Source organism: Myotis myotis, unplaced genomic scaffold (genome assembly GCF_014108235.1).
Source record: "Myotis myotis isolate mMyoMyo1 unplaced genomic scaffold, mMyoMyo1.p scaffold_m19_p_9, whole genome shotgun sequence".
NCBI classification, from domain to species: domain Eukaryota; kingdom Metazoa; phylum Chordata; class Mammalia; order Chiroptera; family Vespertilionidae; genus Myotis; species Myotis myotis.
This window is the reverse complement of record NW_023416401.1, coordinates 55057878-55073935: the sequence shown is the minus strand read 5'-3', so window position 1 is coordinate 55073935 and position 16058 is coordinate 55057878. Positions and strand designations below refer to the sequence as shown.

Here is a 16058-nt window from a genome sequence, read left to right as displayed (position 1 = left end):
CATCCCACCTGATGGTTACTCCATTATTCAGAAGACCTACAATGCAGGCAGAAAAAGCTCAACTTGTCACCACTCGAGCACCACACCAAGGTGTTTTTAGCCAAGTGAACAATGAAACCTGAGAACATTTAAGTTGGAGCAAAAGATCGCTGGAGGAAAATATTTCACAAAGGGACACATCTGAATTCAACATAGTTGTCCCAAAAGAGGTACTTATTTTATAGGATTACTGTTTTGGCTGAAAAAGAAATCTTTCCATTTGGTCTTGACGTTTAGAGAACTGAATATTCTATACTATCTCCACCTGTTCTTGCCTTCTGTTCCAATCTCATTAGAAAGTAAGGTGTTTTAAAACTGCTATCACCCAAGGCACAACGAATATAGATTTTTAAAATTAATTACAGACCAAAGAGACAGAGTACCAATGTGCAACTTTGCAGTTCCATAAGATTATAGTCACAGAGAAGAGCAGTTATTTCAATGTCTATCACTTTATTACACTGCTCACAGTGATTATGGGGGGTAGGTGTGGCAGATACCACTATCTTCATCTTAGAAATGTGAAAGTTGGGGCTCATGAGAAATTTATTCAAAGTCCCAGTCACCTTGAGGTGAAAAAGCCAAGTCTAAGACCACAGTGACCCCTAGCTAGTCCTTTATTTCATGATGCCTCGCAAGACTTGTAGTGCTAACAACTGTGTTCCCTTGCTTCTTTAGTCCTCATGCACATTATGATGTGAGCAAAGAAAACAGACTTATTTGTATTGAAGGTCAATAGAGCACTGAAGAAAGATACATTCTTTCTTAGACTTTAGGTTCACAGACCCTGTAACTGCACTGATGTGTCTCCTGGAGCTGATGGCCAATGAGAGGTTTGAGAAATGTAGTGTTTAATCCCTTGTCCAAGGATCCAGTCAAGAATTGTGTTCACTGCTTAATGCTATCTATCACAGGCATATTTTAAGTGTCAAGCTTATGCAAAATTCAAAGAAACCATTGTTCCAATGAAAAACATAGAGAAAAAACTTTATTATTAAATAAAAATAGCACATTTTATTTCGCAGTTAGCTTACCTTTAATGATAGATGCCCTGCCTATGTTCTCAGTGGCCTGAATCATACATGACTGTGTGCAGCAGAGGTGGGGAACTTCTGGCCAAAAGTTGGATTCAGCTCTCACCACAATTTCATGCAGTCTTGGCATGTTGACTAAAATTAAATGTCGTTTTTTGGCCACACCAATCCTCCACATTAAAGAACAACAAACATAATTGTGTACATATTAAAACAAAATTGAGGGCTTTTTTGCCCCAGTCAGTGGGCATTCTTGTCTAGTGCTTCAGGATAATATGGCAGGTTGTTGGAAATAAGTTCCTGGGAGACTATTTGGCAGTGGTGCAAGGGAACAATGGCTGTCTGTCACTCCAGCCCTGCTCCGATGGCTGCTGTAGGAGACTGTGGGGGTGGGCACTGACCTAAGGCTATGCCAAAGGCTACTGAGGGGACTGGGGGCTGGAGCTATGGGCCTGCTGCCCGCATGATCTGGATAACATGGCAGGAATTCAAACGGGAGACCTAAAAGTGAAGGTTCTAGTGATTGGGATGTTAAGAGGTTGACTCTGGCTAGGTGCTGCCTACCTCAAGGTGATGAGGACAACGAAGGCAAAGGCCTTGACAATGAAATGAGGACAGCACGCCTCAGACTCCTGCTCATGCGTGACTCTCATGCCTGTACTTTCTCTTTGCTCCTCATTTCAATACCTTTTTTTCTACTCCATTCATTTTTTATGACTTTCTCTCTAATTTGCTGGCCAGAATGTAGAGTTGAGACCCATTTTTATATTTTGCTTATTACATGAAAGCTTGAACCCTGTTCTTAATTTTTAAAACTGTTACATTGAAAATTATATACTTTCTCTTAACAGAAACTAAATAAACCCTTAAGTTGCTAAGCCCTATACACAGGCTCATTTCCTGTCTCTTTCCATTGGTTGTGCCAGAGGCTATTGTGTAGGTTCCCACACCCCCATCCAAACTCTGCAGCTGCGGATGGCCCTGGCTGGACTCACCTTTCCCTACTTCTTTCGGTGTCAAGCTTGGGCACTGAAGCTGTGATGGTCATCCCGAGACAATGAGGAAAAGGACAAAAGAACCGCAGAGACACCAACCCTGCCCTCACTGGGCTGCAAACCAATTCCAAAAGAGGCTGGCCCCCAGACTCCTAGTACGAGAACAAGTATTCTGAAGCCACTGCTCGTCGCATTTTCCATTACTTCCAAGCAAAAGCATTCCTCCCTGATAGAAACTGCTTTTTACTTTTACTGGAATCTAAAATGGTTGATTTTCTCTTAGGGTCACTACGTTTCTATGTGAGAACTCTTCCTCTGGTATTTAGAAGATCTATACTTATCTGTTAACTGCAGTTTCAAGTAACATTTTTCTGGCACCAGTTCTTCTAAATTTTATAAAACCTGGTTTAGTCCATCTATTTCGACTATAAAAATGTCTATCATAACATTAAATGTGCTATACCCTAGAGTAGGGAGCTGAATGGAAAGGAAATGAGACCAGTGAAAGAGGAATAGAAACCGTTATTAATTTGACAAGAGGAAATAAGTTTATCTTATCTGAATACTGGAGACACAACTTTTTCAGTACACTTTTAATAAATATTGATTTTACTTATTTCCTCTTATAAGTAAGATAATCTGTGGTGTGTTTACTGAAAACTGAAATCTATCACACTGTAATATGGTCTGTTTCCTGACAATAGGGAAAATTCTGTCCAGTCAAGGATACAATACCATAGAATAAATTTCTATAGCTGGCTCTGGTTTAGGGTTTTATCCTGATACTGTAACATGTAAGCCCGACTTAAATTTATGACTTTTCACTAAGGGTTTAATATATAGATAGATAGATAGATAGATAGATAGATAGATAGATAGATATAGATATAGATAATCTTATTCCTGCTTTATTCATGAATGACACCATTCAACAGCCATTTACGGAGTTCCTACAGCTCTGTGCCAAAGGCTGGTCCATGCATAACACTTTTCTCCTGGTGATGTGACTTAACAGGTTGTTATCATATCCTCAATCAATTAAATCCCTTAACTACAGAGTTGGAATGAGTTAAGGTAGAAAAGAAATATCCATTTGAATCATGCTTTAAAAACTACATTTGGGCCCTGACCGGTTTGGCTCAGTGGATAGAGCGTCGACCTGCAGACTCAAGGGTCCCAGGTTCGATTCCGGTCAAGGGCATGTACCTTGGTTGCAGGCACATCCCCGGTAGGGAGTGTGCAGGAGGCAGCTGATCGATGTTTCGCTCTCATCGATGTTTCTAACTCTCTCTCTCTCTCCCTTCCTCTCTGTAAAAAATCAATAAAATATATTTTAAAAAAAACCAAAAAACTACATTTGGAAAATATATCACTAGTGAAATTACCTGAAGGTAAAACAGAGACAAATGGATTAGAAAGAATGATCAACACCTCTAAAGATAAAACACAGTATAAAGATAAAACGGCACACCTAAAAGATCAATCAATGGGTCTGTTCCACAATTAATTTAAAGACCTGAAAAGTGGCTGACTGGGGACCCATAGGCATTTGTAGCAAAACAGAGAAGAGAAAAGTTGTTCTGAGTCCCAAACTTAGCTCAAAGTTAGCATTAATAAAGTCATCCATGTTAACAGGATGACACTTAAAAATGGTCTTATTTTTACTATTTTGGAAAGGCATTTTAAATTTAACATATTAAAATAAGAAAACTCCCATACAAACAAAAAACTAACAAAAAATAAGGCCACTTTAAACATTTCTTCGCTCAGAAATTGCTTGCTACATTATCAGTCCAACAGATAACAGATAATTTCAAGATAACCTCAAGCTAAAAAGCATCCTTAAAAAAAGACAGTGAAAATGCACAGACAGGCCTTTACCAATGGACTTGCAAGATATCACTCCCTAACTTCAGAATACTTTCAGTGTGAACTGAAATTTCTAAAGCTGACATCTATATTCACAATTCCATTTCATGAAGTTACTAAAATATTATTTGACCTCTGGCACTTTCGAACATCCAGTAATTGCCATTATTGCACAGGTTTTTTATTTTCAATATTTATATTCCTGCATGGAAAAAGAAATCTAACCAAGAGGTCAAGTTAAATCTTACCAATGCTTTTGAAAAAAACTATGGTCATTCTTTTCCTTTGTAGGTTAAAGTTTTCAAAACAGCTTTCCTATAAGAGCCTCATCATTGGGTAGTGCCAGTTTTACAGGAAAAGAAACACTCCCTGTATTAGCATCTACTCACATTTGCCGTTTTACAAGACTGTGCCACTAGCCTCTGCCACTGGGATTTGAAAAAACTCACAACACTTCACCTTTATGCTGGGCTAAACTCGGGGTAGCCATAAACACTTTGAAGTAATACAAACCTAAATATTCCTGCTAGGCAAACGGAGCAGTGGAACCGAATTATAATGCGCTAGCAGCTGTCACAATATGACCACAGTAACCAAATCAAAATATCAACCGCTAACCCAGATGAGATTCAAAGGTCATCCTATAAGCCAGCAGCTTTCTTCAGTTGTGCCTGAAACCTAGATCTGTTCCTGCAGTAAAATGTTCCACTGAGCTAGTTTAGAAACCAGTGCCTCTATAGTGGGAAATTACTTAGTGCACGGATAGAGAGAGTACCATTAGTGGGCTGAGAACCAAATACCACAATAAGGAAACCGAACCATTCACAAGGGGACATGTAAAAACACAGCAGCTGATGTTGAACTAAGCTGCACCCAACCGTACAAAAGTATCACTTTTCACATCCTGCAGTTACCAAATGCATGTCTATAATCTTATTGGCAACTTGTTCACTCAAACAATCTGGTTTTCAATTAAGGCTCTGGAACAATAGAAGGAAAATGCATCCTAAGATCCTTCCTTAGATCAAAAAGTTTTAGCTGGAAAATATATTGTATACTACTGCAAAAATATTTGGACAAATAATTACCTACAAAAGTTTAATGCTGGCAAAAATAAAACAAACAGTAAAGTTTTAAAAATACGTACTCTCTGCATATAGTTCTTGCCAGGAATTTCAAACTATTCCATAGCATACAGTTCTCTTAAAAACAAGACTCAGACCCACTGCCTCTTGGTCCGAGGAACTTATTCTGAAAGCCACCCACTGACCATCTATATAGGTTTCATCTAACTACTTAAAACTACAGCAAACAAGTTTCCAATGGTCAGGTGTACAGTATTATCCTATATAATAAAAGCCTAATATGCTAAGTGTCCGGTCATCCGTTCAACCAATCAAAGCGTAACATGCTAATGATATGCTAAGGCTGCTCAACCGCTCGCTATGACTTGCACTGACCACCAGGGGGCAGAGAGTTGACCAGTCGATCAATCGCTATGATATACATTGACCACCAGGAGGCAGACAGTCTACCGGTCGATCAGTTGCTATGATGTGCACTGACCACCAGGGGGCAGACACTCTGAAGGGTAGGTTAGCTTGCTACTGGCGTCCAGCAGATCCAGACTGAGTGAAACAGACCAGACATGCCCTGGAGCCCTCCCTGCCTGGCCAACCTCCCGCGTCCCTCCCCAACCCTGATCATGCACCGGTGGGGTCCCTTGACCTGGCCTGCACCCTCTCACAATCTGGGACCCCTCAGGGGATGTTAGAGAGCCAGTTTTGGCCCAATCCCGCAGGCCAGGCCGAGGGACCCCACTGGTGCATGAATTTGTGCACCGGGCCTCTAGCCATTAATAATCACAAGTAGTCATAAGGAAGAAGAGATTTGCTTTCTCTTCAGTACAAAAAAGGACACAGAAATTGAAACATACTAAAAATGCAAACTGACCAAATGAAAGCAATGAGCCGGGGACTCAGGAAATGCCAGGTATAAGAGTCCATCAATTGATCAATGCAGGCAGTCAACTCTGTGACTTGATGTTTAAACCTCTCAACTCCTCCACACTCACTCACACCGAAGGAAAAACAAAAAGCCATGCACACTTATTTTTGCAAAGAACAAATTTAGGGGCTTGCTGTTTTATCTGCTTTAATTATGTTCTTTAAAGGATGTACACAATATCAACTTCCAAAACTCTGTATGGCAACTCAAATTACAGAGTGCAAACTTGGTTATAAACCAAGAAATATCATTAATTCTTCTAGCATAATAAGTGCTCTTCTGTTCATTTGTTTATTTTTACTTCAGGGATTCATAAACTATTAAATAGGGCACTATATTCAGACATGAAAGCTTATTTCTAAAAGAGTAAATTAATGGAGTCACTCTATTAATCTTATAAATTATGACCCATTTTTCATAAATGAGATACACAAGTAAATCGAATTTTATTATTTTGCTGCCAAACATAAGTATTATATTACAAAAACTGTAACATTTATTCAAAACCATTCGTGTAAAATATCAAAGTTCAGAATTGTAATAAAGTGTTTTATTAGCATAAAAGAGTTTATGAGCAAATGTTACCAATTCCTGCATCATTTCTCCAAAATAGTGGATTGCCATAAAGAACAATATATGTAATATTCATTCACCCCCGAAAGAAGAAAGTGGTTCATTACTTTTTTCTTTACTTGTAATAAACTAAATTTCACTAAGTGAACAGTTTACAAAAAAAAAAAAGAATCAGGTCATCTAGAGTTAATAACTCTTTCCCGTAAAATTAGTGTCACTTATTTCTGTAGCAGACGCCTAATTCAGTTATAGGCTTGATTGATTTGACAATAGAGAATCTGGTCCAATAAAGTGGCTGATTTATTTCTGATGCTATAGCTTTTACTCTAATGTGACATCATAGTAGAATTAAGTCTCTGACATGTAAAGAAATCTTTGTAATTAATGAAAACTAAACATTCTAAGAATGGATACAGGAATATTGTCAAATACTTATATTAAAATCTAATACCTTCTTTTGATAGAATGAAAACTTCCACAAAGAGCATAACACAGAGTGTGGACTTGCACACAAAGAATAGTTTAGAATATACCATATATTCTATGAGTTTAAATTGTTCTTCTCTACGCTAATAGATCTTATTTTGTGTTTTTGTCTCTCTTTGTAAGCTAATTCTCTTTAATTTCTTGAAAATGACCTACCTTCTCTTTGTTAAGATGCAACTTAACACCAAGCATCACTCATCTCAAAATGGTTTCATTTTAAATAAACAGCAGCTTGAGCAAAATCAATGAGAATCTTTGTTCCCGAATCCGGCTCTGAGATATTCAAGCCAGTCAAGAAGGCGTTTGGGATGTGAGAAATTATAAGGGTGGGAAGAGTTTTTAATGTAGCATCGTAGTCAGTTCTCTAAAACTATTTCTTAAAAATTCTTTTCCAAACTAAAAATGCAAGGCACTTCATAGTTATTTAAATGTCTTTTTCTCTCTTTTTCCTTTTTTGCACACTGCACCATGCCCTCTCACTCTGAGGGTGACTTCCCTGACCCCAGTCTGACACTGCACCGTTAATGTCAGATAAACCATTTAGCCCAAGCACAATTCTTTTCTGTGCAAAAATCTGCTTGAGGTGGAAAATGTAGCAGTTTGTAAACAATAAAGAGCCATGTTTCAGACCAGACAGCTTATCTAACAGAGAAGGCCTTTCATTGGGAACAGTGGGTGGGAGCCTCCGGACATAGTAGCATTTCCTATCACAATGCAGGAGACTGTCTTGGCCTCCATATTTAAGAGTTTAATGGGAAGGAGGGCAGAAGGGATAAAAGAACACAGCTGACATGACTTTCAGCTTAAACAACAGCTAAGTGAAAAGAACTCTCCCTTCTAGCTCTACACAATCATCCCGCTTATATTTTAAATATTATTTGGGTTGAAAAATGAATTTGGTTGTTAAAACAGTTGCCCATAGGACAAAGGAACAATAATTACTTACTATCTTTGTATCGCTTGACATATTCTATAATATTAATTTATCAAATTGTTCTTTAGGAAAACTTTTTTAATGTATAGTACATGAATTTCTAAATAGAAATCATAATTTATTTATTCTATTTTACTTACTTTACCTTGGACAGTTTTAGAACCTACTAAGGAAGTTCTTTAATATACTCTTCAAGTGCTACTTCTCAAGATTTTTATTTTCAAATTATTTTTTTTCTATTTTATGAAGTTGGGTGAGGATGAAAAGAGAAGCAATGGCATTAGAATTTAAAATTATTACTACTGTCATTGAAGTGTCTAAAGTTGTTTTTTCACTTTTAAGTTGATAACTAGCTAGCCATCTGCATCTGTGCATCCTGAAAACAGAAAATGTGTTGTACCTTCCTATCAACAATGGATGAAAAACTGGGATTCCTGTTTTAGCTATAAAGTTGAAACATATACATATATACTTACCATTTTAAAGTAAAAAAAGCACAAACAGAATAACAACCTATAATCAAAGAGAATGCTGTGACTCTCAAAGTTGGGATGACACGTAAGGGCACAACATATATTACCCATTAAAAATAAATTGCTAGTATTTCTCTGCTTTGTCTATTTTATGATAAATATCTGAAATTCCTCAGATGAATTTAATGTGATTTGAGGGGGTGGGGTAAAGACAGATTCAAGGACTATCTACCCCCCCCTTCAATAACAAGTAACTATACAAGGCTTAAAAATAGAGACATTCTTTAAAAGCATTTGCAATTATGGTTTCAGAATGATGTAAGTATGGCTGTATGTTTTTCTTGCATTAAGAAATTCAACTTCATTTATTGAGGATTCTCAAAAAAAAAATTGGCCAAGTTGAGAGATTTACTAACATTGTTAAAAACTCACATTTTACTAGAACAAATATTATTTTTTCAATCATAAATAAAGTAACCAGCTATTGAGACCTTTTAAGCCATTATGAATTATCTTTTCATTGCTTAAGGTACTGCTGTTAAACAAACATCCCACAGGGTAGTAAAAGCAGAAAACTATACTAACCAGTAGAAAGGGCATGCAAGAAGCTCGCAGACTGTCTCAAACAACACATAGCTTGTTCTCAGTGAAGTAGGATGATGCCTGCCTAGACCACTAGCACTGTAGTTTACCTCCTGATAAACACACAATGAGATTTTACAATTCAACTTGAAGGCACTACTTTGACTTAAACATAATAAACCTATATGAATTATTAAAGGGGTTTCCATAACCTTATTAATAAAAATTCACAGTTAATACTGACGATATCTCATTGCCAATGAGCAGGCACAAATACATTTTTATTTTAAGTATTCACCACTTTTTATCTCATTAACCTTTACTTAGACAAGTACTATTGCATCACTGAAATTGTGATAAATGCTTAGTATCTAAGGAAGACAAAATGTTCCATGTAGATTCCATGAAATTCTGTAATTCCACATAGTAGGGAAACTTAGTTCTTCATGTGTTATTACCAAGCACAGACTATCAATATTTCCCTCCAATTTAAAATTACTACAGAGAACTGACTAAAAATCCAATTTCCTAAAAACAGAACATCTGTCTGGGTTTTTGTTCTCCCTTCCATGGTAAAACATTCATTCAAAAAAGCCACGTTAATTTAAAATTTGTCTTACTTTGTATTCTGGAATTGACAAAAGGTGGAGAGAGATTGTCATGTGACCCAAGGTCCCTGCTGGTCATGTGGTCATAGGGAGTCCCATCTCCATAGTTCTGTAAATAAAATAACAGCATTTACATACATTATCTAATTCAATTTTACATGAACAAAAATCAGCACATAAATTGCCCACTAGTGAGTCCTCTCTGACCCAAAGCAATTAAAAGTCCATCATTCTGACCCAGGAACCTCATTATAAGGAACCTGAATTTTCACAGGTACAGTAGTTAAGAGAGGGCTCTAGAGTCTGCAGAGTTCAAATTTTCTTCATAATTGTTGTGAAATCTAGGAAACAATAATAATTGAACCAACTTGCATGAAATTGTTGAAGTGGTTAAATGAAATAATGCCTACAAAACACCTGACATAAAATATATTGTAAATATTACGTTATTATTTTGATAGGCCCACATTGTTTTTCTGAAAAAAGCAAGGCTGTACTATAAGAGAAAATACCCACAGCCTGTAATCAATAGCTTTTGAAAGATCCAGGTAGAGGCTTTGAAAAAGCAACACATGGTTTTTTATGATATTGAAATTGCAATGTTTGGTTATAGGTTGTTATTGTGGTTGTAAGAGAACTGGATCATTCCACAAGTAATTACACATAGAATATTAAAATTATTATAATACTAGAGGCCCAGCGCATGAAATTCATGCACTGGGGGGTGGAGGGTGGGGGGAGGGGGGGTGTCCCTCAGCCTAGCCTGCACCCTCTCCATTCTGGGACCCCTCGGGGGATGTCTGACTACCGGCAGTCAGACATCCCTCTCTCACAATCCGGAACTGCTGGCTCCCAACCATTCACCTGCCTGCCTGTCTGATTGCCCCTAACAGCTTCTTCCTGCCAGCTTGATCACCCCCTAACCACTCCCCTGCCAGCCTAATTGATGCCTAACTGCTCCCCTGCCGGCCCGATTACCCCTAACTGCCCTCCCCTGCCAGCCTGGTCACCCCCAACTGCCCTCCCCTGCCAGCCTGGTCTCCCCCCAACTGCCCTCCCCTGCCGGCCCGGTCGCCCCTAACTACCCTCCCCTGCCAGCCTGGTTGCCCCTAATTGCCTTCCCCTACAGCCCTGGTCCCTCCCAACTGTCCTCCCCTGAAGGCCTGGTTGACCCCAACCACCCTCCCCTGCAGGCTTGGTCACCCCCAACCACCCTCCCCTGCTGGCCTGGTCACCCCTAACTGCCTTCCCCTGCTGGTCTGATTGCCCACAACTGCCCTCTCCTGCTGGCTATCTTATGACTGTGGGCACTGCCATATTTGAGGGTGGGGCAGTCAATTAGCATATTCCCTCCTTATTGGCCGTGGGCGCCACCATCTTTGCGACAGCATGAGGGTTAATTAGCATATTCCCTCTTTATTAGATAGATGACTATGAATGAACATCACAAATTTGCATAAATGAGTACTTCTGGGTTTGGACAAAGTGTACCACAAAAAAAATGGTTTTAAAGCAGACATTAACTTTGTCATTATTAAGGTCAACTCATTGTTTTAATGGGAATTTAAAATTAAAATAATGTTTCTAAACTGCCGAGTCACTTACTTTTCGTGGAGGAATTGATAACATATATGAAAGCAAAGCATGTACTTGTATATTATATGGTTCAAATTTCAATCTACAAAGGTGCATTAAATAGCCCAAAAGGAAAAGAAAAAAAAATGTCATTTTGTTCAGCAGGTTGCACTGCCCATAACGACTAAGTCAAATTTACTCAGAGGTGTCAGTTGGCAAGTTAGCCAAAGGGCAGAATATGCTCACATAAAAATGACAGATACTGTATGAAAAATGAAAATGAACGTCAGCTCACTAGAGAATAACTGGAACCCTTAAAGTTCCAAACAAACCCATTCTCAATTGCCTTCCCTCATTTATAGAAATTAATTAAATGATGCTGTAATCTGACGCTGTGACTACGTCAGTGCAGAGAAAGATGCCACATACCCAGTATGGGTTTTACACTCACTCATTCTTTACCAAGCATAATACTGGTTATTATGAAGGGTCCCTACCCTAAAAAGTATTCTAAAAGCTTAACATACATTATCTAATTTAAAACTCTGCATAGTACTGCAAGGTAGCTGATAGTATCGCCATTTTAAGATGAGATAGACTTAGGCTGCAAGGATACAAGTCAGCCACAATAACTTTCTCATTCAAACTCCCTGGATTTAGAAAATATAAATAGCAAAATATTGATTCAAATTATTCACCAACGTATTCCCTGAAAAGAATGGCAGAACAGTTAATGAACACTAAATAAAATTCAGGATGATCCTAACCGGATCTTGTTCTCAGAAATATAATTAAAAGTACTGTGTGTATTAAACTGAGAAATAGTAAGAAATTAAGTAAGTCTGAATGAACTAAACAATGGAGGGAAGCACTGTCATCTCCTACACTTGCTGTCAAGGAGAATGGATTTATTTCTGCAAGTGCAGACTGTAACATGAGGAGGAGGAAAGATTTCCTCAACCCAACCATATAATGCATTAGAATGTCAAACTCAACAGCTGGTACAAGGGCTGAATAAAGTTACTGGTAAGCTTAGAGACCCTGCTATACCTTGAAGACTAGAGTGAGAACGACAAGGCCAAAGGATGGGTAGGAATGAGTAACTACGGCTTGCTGAATTGTCCTCATTTTGACAGCTTGATTACCTACCTTCCTTGCCTCTTATGCCAAAACAGAGACCACTCCCCCTCCCCCAAATTTATGTGAATACTTAGAGCAAAATGCTCCCTGCGGAATGCTTCGTCTATATAGCTGGTTGGGGGAGGTACAGATGGTTGCTCAGCTATGGGCTCTAAGTCTTTTTTTAATTTGGGGCATGATATGCATACTATAAAAGCGGGCATGGATTCTACAGAGCCTAGAAACGATTCAGGTGAAGTCAGATTATATAAGTTGGAAGGAACATAAAAGACCCTCTGGTTCTACTTCTTCATTTTATCAATTAGGAAAATGAAGAGCAAAGAGGTGAAATGACATGCCCAAAGCCATACACATACAAAAACATGCATGACCTAACCACTCCTTTCCCTCCCATTCCATGGCCATTCCGTTACATCAAAACTCACAACCAATTAATAATGGAGGAAATCCATGAAAAAGAATAGCAAAAATCTGAGACCAAACAAATGAATGAATCTCACTGGTGACCAAAGGCACTACTGGTGGAATAATAACATGTTCACAAAGTGAAATCAACACAGATTTATTATGTAGAGTATATTGATAGGCTAGTCCTTCACACTACATCTTCAGAATTATTCAGTAGTCTATTTACACCAATATATTACAGAGATACAGTACTAGGATTTTTTTCCAAAGTTGTGCCAGCTACAAAAAATAACTTTCTATAATACTAGATCAATAACTGGCAAAGTAAGGGCAAATATTTAATGAAGGATTTTTCTTCTGGTTAGCAGAAGTAGAACAGGTGTCAAATTCAATAACAGCATCCAATAAGAGAATGAAAAAAAAAATCCAAACACAAGCTGATCCTCATTAAACTTAGTGCGAATATATATCTGTGCAGTTGTGTGTGTGCTTGAGAGAAACTCACCTTCGCTCTGTCAATTTACATATGCGGGGTGTCTGGATGTGGGAGAAGAGATTAGATATACTTACCCTGGACGGGCTTGGATGTCCTCCATTCCCCCAGGACCCTGAGCTACTTCTGTCTTCTACATCTAGGGACAAGAGAAAAGTTCTTTAGGCTTTCTTGCAATAATTCTTTCTTTTTGTGTATGCACTTTTAAATTAATGTTTCAAATTAATCTCCTGTTGCCTTTAATTAAGAATCAGGCACAGGGCTACCACAATGATAGTGGCTTCTGACCCATCTACTTAAATTAACTCATTTAAATTCACAGCAAAAAAGTGAACTGGACCCTCAGGAACCAGAGGTATGAGCATAAAAAGTACTTCCATCTTTCACAGTGTTTCATAGCCTCGACTTTTATAGGCATGAAACTGCGCTGCATGTTTTATTTAAATCTTTAGGACAAAATAAGTGTAAATACACTAGCACAACCTTAGTAAAAAAAAACAAAACAAAACAAAAAAAAACAAAACAAAGCTAAATTCAGGTAAATATTCATACTAACACTGGCAGCATCCATGCCATAATGCTCCTGAATACTCTGGTCTCTAGCCCCGCTTGTCACACCAAACAACAGACATGCAGCAACATACACACGACAAAAAAGAAGTTGGTCATCTATTTCTACCAGTGCACTATATGGGCATCAGGATTTTGCTTTTAAAGTTGAGACAACATTGTCTCAGTCTTTTTTTTTTTTTTAAATAGAGTTGGCCAGTTGGTCTACAATCCTTAATCTGGGCATTGAGATGTGGAAATTAAAGTTGTCCAAGTTTTACTTTGATAAATGACAGTGGAGTGACCTACTTGAACTACGGGAAAAGTTGGCATTCTTCTAAAATCTGCAGCAGCAACGTTCTAATGCTGACCAGTTGCTGAATGCTCAAGTGACAAGTACTCAGGATGGAGAATATAAAAACTAAGTTATCATATTAATTGCTTAAAACATAAAAGTGGTTTAAAATTTTAGAGATCAGTCACTCTATATTTAGAAGCAGCTTTGAGATTTTTGATGAAAGGCCCCTTAGAAGCATAAAAAGTTCCGCTGTTCTATTATTTTGATCACGGTTGATAACAGATGGCCATCACAAACTTCCTCTGACAGCATTGGAGGAGGAGGTGTGAAACTTTGGTTCAGCAGACATAATCCCATTTATTGTGTTTCCTAACATTTCAGTGATATTGTTTATTCTCTTTCTGCACTACTGTCATTCCTTCTATTACTGCTATTTTATTATCAGCAAAAGCAGTCATAGTATAATTAATTGACTTATTTTGGGGGTACAGTGGAGTACACATTGTTTTAGAATACCTTATGAGATGGAATAGAACAACAATAAAAAACAACTATTAGCACTAAACTTGAATTCTTTCTTTCTTAAACAAATTATTTTGGTTCCTTTTTCTTTTTTCTTTTGGTGCTTCAGAAGATAATGCAACAGCAAATAGACGCCCCCTGTGGACAGGTAAAATCAGGGACTGTGAGTTTTAAGGAATGTCAAGAAAGCTCTGGGGCATGTGTCCAATCTGGATAAAAGGTGCAATACTTTCTCCAAATTTGCTGTTTAACAACCCAGCCTCCTGGCCTATCCTGTGTATGCGGAACTGAAGTACATGAAGAAATTACTTAGAACCCTCTGGATTCTCACATGAATAAGTTTTGCACTTCATCCTTAAGCAAAAAGCAAATATTTTCAGCAAAAACAAACAAAAAAACACTGTGACAAAAATCTCTCGAACATTTCAGCTTTTCAGAAGTCTGGCACATCTTAACTTCCTTTTTACCTGAAATAGTCAGTTCGGACTAATTGGAGAAACTTCTGCTCTTAAATTTGGCCAACAAATAATGAAAGAAAAGGGATGAATCCCTATCTCTACCATAAGATGCTGTCATATTGTTCAGAGACACTCTATCTTTTCAGTTTTTAAAAAAGGTTTTAAACATAAAAAGTAGGCAGAGCCTAGCTGGCTTTGCTCAGTGGATAGAGAGAACATTCACCTGCAGACTGAAGGGTCCTGGGTTCATGGTTGCAGGCTCCATCCCCAGCCCTGGTCAAGGAGTGTGCGGAAAGCAACCAATCGATAAGTCTCTCTTACATCTATGTTTCTCTCTCTCTCTCTCTCTCTCTCTCTCTCCCTCTCTCTCGTTTTTCCCCCTCCCTTCCACTCTCTAAAAATCAATGGAAAAATATACTCGGGTGAGGATTAACAACACAACAAAAAAAGTAAGCAGAGAGGAGGAAATAAGACCATAGTAATGCCAGGCTAGCAGTTCTCCACCAGGGGCAAGTCTGGTCCCCAGAGGACATCTGGCAATGTCCAGATAGATTCTGAGTCATCCCAGCTTCGGGGGGATGAGGGGAGAGGGTGTACTAGCATCTAGTCGGTAGAAACCAGGATGCTGCTAAGCATCCTACGGATACACAGAACAATCCCCCACAACAAAAATGTTCTAGTCCCAAATGTCAATTGTGCCAGGATAGAGAAGTCTTGTGCTAGAGGAAAAATCATATTAAAGAGCAAAAAAGAGAGAATTGAGTTGGAGAACAGATATACTAGAATTTGATTTATAATTTAGTACGAACTCTTACTAATGCAGAGTGACATGCATTTTTAATCCAGACTTGAGCTGTAGTGTTGCAAGAGACCTTCATATACATGTTCTATCCACAAAAATAAAGGGAAAATGATGGTCAACCATGCAGTCTGCTAATTAGCAGGCAGATAAAACACATCAAAACTTGAGTATTCCCAATTGGGCAATTTTAAAATCGAGCAATCCACTAATTAA

The 16058-nt window shown here is 38.2% G+C and overlaps 1 protein-coding gene across 24 annotated transcripts in view; it reads right to left on the bottom strand.

The window, feature by feature from the left end:
• Nucleotides 1-16058, bottom strand: part of TCF4 (transcription factor 4) — a 344143-nt gene that overhangs the window by 208303 nt on the left and 119782 nt on the right. For all 24 annotated transcript variants that reach the window (XR_004970074.1, XR_004970073.1, XM_036323265.1 and 21 more), the window contains 2 exons: nucleotides 13294-13355; nucleotides 9613-9709 (listed from right to left, as the gene is read on the bottom strand). Coding sequence is in view for 22 of the 24 variants with exons in the window: in XM_036323265.1 (XP_036179158.1) it covers nucleotides 9613-9709; nucleotides 13294-13355 (159 nt within the window). In the remaining 2 variants the exon portion in view is untranslated. Of the gene's footprint in view, nucleotides 1-9612; nucleotides 9710-13293; nucleotides 13356-16058 lie in introns of those variants that run through there.